Source organism: Clupea harengus, chromosome 25 (genome assembly GCF_900700415.2).
Source record: "Clupea harengus chromosome 25, Ch_v2.0.2, whole genome shotgun sequence".
NCBI lineage: Eukaryota > Metazoa > Chordata > Actinopteri > Clupeiformes > Clupeidae > Clupea > Clupea harengus.
This window is the reverse complement of record NC_045176.1, coordinates 2,429,377-2,436,876: the sequence shown is the minus strand read 5'-3', so window position 1 is coordinate 2,436,876 and position 7,500 is coordinate 2,429,377. Positions and strand designations below refer to the sequence as shown.

At 49.9% G+C, this 7,500-nt stretch overlaps 1 protein-coding gene across 2 annotated transcripts in view; it reads right to left on the bottom strand.

The window, feature by feature from the left end:
• Nucleotides 1–7,500, bottom strand: part of stk11 (serine/threonine kinase 11) — a 31,094-nt gene that overhangs the window by 6,110 nt on the left and 17,484 nt on the right. For both annotated transcript variants that reach the window (XM_042703748.1, XM_031563106.2), the window contains 3 exons: nucleotides 6,642–6,769; nucleotides 5,518–5,575; nucleotides 784–980 (listed from right to left, as the gene is read on the bottom strand). In XM_042703748.1, the coding sequence (XP_042559682.1) occupies nucleotides 784–980; nucleotides 5,518–5,575; nucleotides 6,642–6,769 (383 nt within the window). The remainder of the gene's footprint in view (nucleotides 1–783; nucleotides 981–5,517; nucleotides 5,576–6,641; nucleotides 6,770–7,500) is intronic.

The following is a 7,500-nucleotide window of genomic DNA, read 5'->3' as shown; positions in this document are numbered from 1 at the left end:
GGGGCACTGCACTGGGGCACCGCACTGGGGCACCGCACTGGGGCACCGCACTGGGGCACCGCACTGGCGTACTGCACTGGGGCACTGCACTGGCGTACTGCTCTGGGGCACCGCACTGGCGTACTGCTCTGGGGGCACTGCACTGGCGTACTGCTCTGGGGCACTGCACTGGCGTACTGCTCTGGGGGCACTGCACTGGCGTACTGCTCTGGGGGCACTGCACTGGCGTACTGCTCTGGGGCACCGCACTGGCGTACTGCACTGGCGCACTGCACTGGCGTACTGCTCTGGGGCACCGCACTGGCTCACGGGACTAACCGCTCCTCCACTCAATCTCTACCTTCACTTCATCAGCTCAACACTAATGGGGTTCACGTCATCAGCTCAACACTACATGACACTACATGGGGTTCACTTCATCAGCGCAACACTAATGGGGTTCACGTCATCAGCTCAACACTAATGGGGTTCACTTCATCAGCTCAACACTAATGGGGTTCACTTCATCAGCTCAACACTAATGGGGTTCACTTCATCAGCTCAACACTAATGGGGTTCAGTACATGACACTAATGGGGTTCAGTACATGACACTAATGGGGTTCACTTCATCAGCTCAACACTACATGGCACTAATGGGGTTCAGTTGAACCTTCAGAGTGAACTGAACACTGTGACCTTATGTGAATCCCCAGTGATAACGCTGTGGGCGTGTCCAGACAACTGCATGTGTCAACATTGTGATCAGTATATAATGACGGAGTGTGTGTGTGTGTGTGTATACCTGGTACTGTGAAGTCCTGAGTGTAGATGATGTCATCTTCTTCCCCGTCGAAGAGCTCGTCATCCTCCTCATCGGCGTAACCGTGGAGATCCTCCAGGTAAGGCACCACGCTCATGCTCCTCCAGGAGTCGACGCCTCCTGCACTGGGGGGGATGGGCACCGGGGGCTCAGAGGGGGGGTGTTTCTTACGCACCCAACTAGAGGAGGAAGAGGAGGAGGAGGAGGAGGAGGAGGGGTGAGGAGGAGGAGGAGGAGGAGGAGGGAGGAGGAGAGAGGAGGAGGGAGAGAGGAGGAGGAGGGAGGGAGGAGGAGGAGGAAGAGGAGGGGTGAGAAAGAGGGAGGGAGGAGGAGGAGGAGGAGGGAGGGAGGGAGGAGGAGGGGTGAGGAGGAGGGGTGAGAAAGAGGGAGGGAGGAGGAGGAGGAGGGAGGAGGGAGGAGGAGGGGTGAGAAAGAGGGAGGGAGGGAGGGTGAGAGGGAGGGAGGGAGGTGGAAGATTAGAGATGACAGGAACAGGACATAACCAGCCAATCAGTACAGACGAGGGGAAATAGGGAAGACGCATGACTGACCCATCCATTTAAAGAAGACATTATTAATCGAGTAAGATCTCTCCTGTGATCTAGGGAAAAGACATGACTAATCCATCCATTTAAAGAAGACATTATTAATCGAGTAAGATCTTTCCTGTGAGATAGGGAAAAGACATGACTAATCCATCCATTTAAAGAAGACATTATTAATCGAGTAAGATCTTTCCTGTGAAATAGGGAAAAGACATGACTCAGCCATCCAATTAAAGAAGACATTATTAATCGAGTAAGATCTCTCCTGTGAGATAGGGAAAATATACGACTCAGCCATCCAATTAAAGAAGACATTATTAATCGAGTAAGATCTCTCCTGTGAAATAGGGAAAATATACGACTCAGCCATCCAATTAAAGAAGACATTATTAATCGAGTAAGATCTCTCCTGTGAGATTCTCTACTGGCTGAGTGACTAACTGACGGCCCATTCACACGTAACGCAAGCTACGGACCCACGATGCAGTTGGGCGACGCATGACGTCACCCCATTCTGTGCGGAATGAGAAGCGTCTCCGCTGAGGCCTCCAGTGTGTGTGTTCATGGGGTTAGAGGGAGTCAGGATGTGCAAAAGGGACTGAATGTATAAGGGAGAGAGAGAGAGAGAGAGAAAAAGAGAAAGAATGAGAGAGAGAGAGAGAGAGAGAGAGAGAATGTGATTGGATGGATGAATGAGTGATTGCTAGAGAAGAGAAACCCTGGGCAGAGAAAGGCAGAGCTGCGTCTGAGTGAGTGAGTGTGTGGTGTGTGTGTGGTGTGTGTGTGTGCGTGTGTGTGTGTGTGTGTGTGTGTGTGTGCGCGTGCGTGTGTGTGTCTCACACAGGAGGACCAATGCAGCGGGCTCGTCAGTTGCCATGGAAAAGCCAGACTCATCGTCCTAATTTAGCAGTTTGTGTGAAAAGCCTCTAAGTGCCCTCTCAGACAGACAGACACACACACACACACTTGAGCCATCAGAAAGGATGGAGGATGTTTAGCCAGTCTTTCACTTGCCGTCTCTCTCATTCCCTCCTCCCCCCTCTCTCTCTCTCTCTCTCTCTCTCTCTCTCTCTCTCTCTTCTGTTACACAGCCCCCAGTCTCCTGCAGACACCCTTCACCCCTCTCTTGCTATAACATGCACTCACTCACTCACTCACTCACTCACTCACTCACTCACTCACTCACTCACTCACTCACTCACTCACTCACTCACTCACTCACTCACTCACTCACTCACTCACTCACTCACTCACTCACTCACTCACTCACTCACTCACTCACTCACTCACTCACTCACTCACTCACTCACTCACTCACTCACTCACTCACTCACTCACTCACTCACTCACTCACTCACTCACTCACTCACTCACTCACTCACTCACTCACTCACTCACTCACTCACTCACTCACTCACTCACTCACCCCCTCACTCACTCACTCACCCACCTAACAGGGATGCCCCCCAACCCGAAAACGTTATTCGGGAAAGCACAAATAATGCGATGGAAACATATATTTCTTCCACCCAAAGTTGCTTGCTGTTGTTCAAAAGAAGGTGAGCCCCATGATTGTCATTAAAAATAGAAAAGGCAGAAATGAAATATAATATAATATCTGCCCCAAGGTGCACTGGACCAGCGGGAGAACGCACAGAAGGCCAGATGATGTCCTCCCGCAAACCACTAGGATGAGACGAGGACACCTGCCCGAACATTTCAGATTTTGTTTTGCAGATTGCGCTTCACGCGGATGCCGCCCTATTTTGAGGTGAGAACGGCGAATTTGGCTGAGGTGTGACGAGATCGCACCACTTATTTGCATACAGAGCAGGGAAGTGAGATGACTGGAGACGCGTTCTAACGGCAGGTGTGAGCTGACGTGCTCAGAGCTGGAGACGCATGGGAGACGCATTGGGAGACTACATCCATCTTCTTGATCTCCTAGGACACTTATGGACTCGAACCGGAGCTCTGAAGCCAACTGTGAGGTCATGTGGAGAAGGGGACACCGGCGTTTGTCTTGTTGTCCTATTACCGTGACAACCTTTTTCTAGCGTGCTTTTATTGAAACGACTTGATATTTTTCTCTGCCGTCATAGTTTGAAAAAGCTGTCTTGAGAAAGCAGAAACTCTTTGACTAACTTTGGTTAGTGAGTACCAAGTTAACCTGGCGTCCCTGTGCACCAGACAGTTAAAGCGGACGACTCCCTCCCCCTGCACACCCTAAGGTTTACAGTCCCATTCAAAGAGGCCTGTTCCAGCAGCCATTACTCAGATCCGCAGGTCATAGCAACACTGCACAGGTGACACGGAACCAATATTTCTTTCTTTCTTTGACTTCTTGGTGCTTTAGGCAGGACTGGAATCCTGAATACTCTTGTTATGTGTGTCAAAGATGGAGGAGGACTCGACCACAGCAAACCAAATCTACCTACGGATAAAGCAACCTGAGCCTGAGCCTGAGCCTGAGTCTGAGCCTGAGTCTGAGCCATCTCCCACATACATTCTGCTGACGTGTGGCTTTCACCGAGTCCTCCATGGGGGGGGAGATTGAGAAGCAGAGGATGAGAGAACAGGGCAAAAGAGAAGGAGATGGAGAGAGGATGAGAGAATAGGCGAAAGAGAAGGAGATGAAGAGAGGATGAGAGAATAGGCGAAAGAGAAGGAGATGAAGAGAGGATGAGAGAATAGGCGAAAGAGAAGGAGATGAAGAGAGGATGAGAGAATAGGCGAAAGAGAAGGAGATGAAGAGAGGATGAGAGAATAGGCGAAAGAGAAGGAGATGAAGAGAGGATGAGAGAATAGGCGAAAGAGAAGGAGATGAAGAGAGGATGAGAGAATAGGCAAAAGAGAAGGAGATGAAGAGAGGATGAGAGAATAGGCGAAAGAGAAGGAGATGAAGAGAGGATGAGAGAATAGGCAAAAGAGAAGGAGATGAAGAGAGGATGAGAGAATAGGCGAAAGAGAAGATGAAGAGAGGATGAGAGAATAGGGCGAAAGAGAAGATGGGATGGAGAGAATAAGGCAAAAGGGAAGAGGAGATATAGAACGTGAGGGGAAGATTGAGAAAGACAGTGAGAACATGAGAGTGTGAGCGGGAGGGAGGGACACAGACAGAGGGAGGAGGGGGCGAGAAAAAAAAGAAAGAGAAGGAGAGAGAGAGAGAGAGAGAGAGAGAGAGGGAGGGGGGTGTGTGAGCAGAGTAATAATAAACCCTTCAGTGTGGCGTCATTACCAGCGTCACAGGGAAACACACAGCTTCCCTCTCGCAGAGGACACACACACACAGAGACACACACACACACACGCACAAAGACACACACACACACACAGAGACACACACACAGAGACACACACAGAGGACACGCACACAGAGACACAGACAGACACACACACAGAGGACACACACAGAGCTACACACACACACACACACCTGCTTCCTGCAGAGCGCACACAATCTTTCTTTCCCCCTCTCTCACACACACCACCTGTATGTATAGGACTGCTGTACACTCTCTTTCCTTGCTCACGAGCCAGCTGCGCACACATGCCAGCACATACTGCAGTATGAACACACACACACACACACACACAGCTCTGACTCATCGCGGACCCTGGGGGAGGGGGGGGGGAACTCATCCTGCACTGGACTGGTCTAAACCAGCTAGAGCCTCCAGCACACACACAGGCAATATCTACAACTTCCTACTATCAGCTACCCGTGTGTGTGTGTGTGGGCCTGCGTATGTCTCTGTGTGTAAAAATAAAGAAAGGCATTGGCTGTGGTAGGGTTGCTCAGTCTTAACTGGTTACCAACATTATGGAGCAAATGTCACAATTTGATTGGGAGTGTGTGTGTGTGTGTGTGTGTGTGTGTGTGTGTGTGTGTGTGTGACATACTTGTGTTGCCGTATGTGCTGTATTGAGAATCTCTTCACAGGGTCGTGTGTGTGTGTGTGTGCGTGTGTGTGTGTGTGTGTGTGTGTGTGTGTGTGTGTGTGTGTCATACTTGTGTTGCCGTATGTGCTGTATTGAGAATCTCTTCACAGGGTCGTGTGTGTGTGTGTGTGTGTGTGTGTGTGTGTGTGTATGTGTGTGTGTGTGTGTGTGTGTGTGTGTGTGAGTGTGTGAGTGTGTGTGTGTGAGTGTGTGTGTGTGTGTGTCATACTTGTGTTGCCGTATGTGCTGTATTGAGAATCTCTTGACAGGGTCGTACTCCAGCATTCCTGAAAGAGCACAAAGGAGAGACAGAGACAGGAAATTAAAAAGGTTTCAAAATCACTTTCATCCTCATAATGTCTATCTGTGTGTGTGTGTGTGTGTGTGAAGAGGAGGTGTGAGTCACTCTGTGAGCATATGCTTAATCTTAATGTATGTAAATGAACACATACAGGATGTTGTGTTGTATGTGTGTGAGAGAGTGAGAGTGAGAGAAATACATTTTCTGCACTGTGCTTATTTCTCAAGCTCAAGTCTGTTGATAGCAGGTTCTTCTTCATTATCTAAAGAATAAGGTGTGTGTGTGTGTGTGTGTGTGTGTGTGTGTGTGTGTAGACAATAATGAGTATCGAGGTGGTAATGACAACCTGCAGTGGTGCCGAGTGCTACCTGTAGCTATAAGAGGTGTCATACTAAAAAGGATGTCCATTCTGGGATATCTTCTAATGTGGTGTTTTGTTGGGTGTGTGTGTGTGTGTGTGTGTGTGTGTGTGTGTGTGTGTGTGTGTGTGCACAACATGGGCTGACGGTTTACACAGCACTTCTTTCCTCAGAGCCAACTCAGTCAGACCTGACACTATACTGCCACCTGCTGCACAGACCTGTACAACACACCACACACACACACAACACACCACACACACACAACACACACAAAATAGTGCTCTAGAAGAGGGGAGAGAGAGAGAGAGAGAGAGAGAGAGAGAGAGAGAGAGACAGGAGAGAGAGAGAGAGACAGGAGAGAGAGAGAGAGACAGGAGAGAGAGCGAGAGAGAGACAGGAGAGAGAGAGAGAGACAGGAGAGAGACAGGAGAGAGAGAGAGAGAGAGAGAGACAGGAGAGAGAGAGAGAGACAGGAGAGAGAGAGAGAGAGAGACAGACAGGAGAGAGACAGGAGAGAGACAGGAGAGAGAGAGAGAGACAGGAGAGAGAGTGAGACAGGAGAGAGAGAGAGAGAGAGAGACAGGAGAGAGAGAGCGAGTGAGACATGAGAGAGAGTGAGACAGGAGAGAGAGAGAGAAAGGAGAGAGAGTGTATCATGTCGGTGCAGGATCCCACTGTGTGTTGTCTCACCTTTCAGCAGGTCAGACAGCAGAGGCCCACACTCCTCTGGGACGCTGTAGTCCCCCTTGCCGATGTTCTCAAATAGCTTATAAATGTTGTCCCCCTCAAACGGGTACAGGCTCGTCGTTATATTGTATCTGTCCAGGAAACACACACACACACAAAAAACAGTCTTATTGCATCTGTCCAGGAGACGCACACACACACACACACACACCAGTCTTATTGTATCTGTCCAGGAGACACACACACACCAGTCTTATTGCATCTGTCCAGGAGACAGACAGACAGACACACACACACACACACACACACACACACACACACACACACACACACACAACAGTCTGGTGGTGCAGAGATCAATTTGTTCCATTTCTCCACATCTCATGTTCTTCTCTAAATAGCCCATTTCCTGTGGTGTACTCCTGAACTGGGTCTCCACACGAAGGAGCCGCAGATCTCAGTTCCATTTCCTGTGGTGTACTCCTGAACTGGGTCTCCACACGAAGGAGCCGCACATCTCAGTTCCATTTCCTGTGGTGTACTCCTGAACTGGGTCTCCACACGAAGGAGCCGCAGATCTCAGTTCCATTTCCTGTGGTGTACTCCTGAACTGGGTCTCCACACGAAGGAGCCGCAGATCTCAGTGACCTACGATCAGGAGGCGTCTTCCTCCCTGACGTGTTACAGGTCATGTGTTACAGCACAGATCTGACCTACGATCAGGAGGGGTCTTCCTCCCTGATGTGTTACAGGTCATGTGTTACAGCACAGATCTGACCTACGATCAGGAGGGGTCTTCCTCCCCTGATGTGTTACAGCACAGACCTGACCTACGATCAGGAGGGGTCTTCCTCCCCTGATG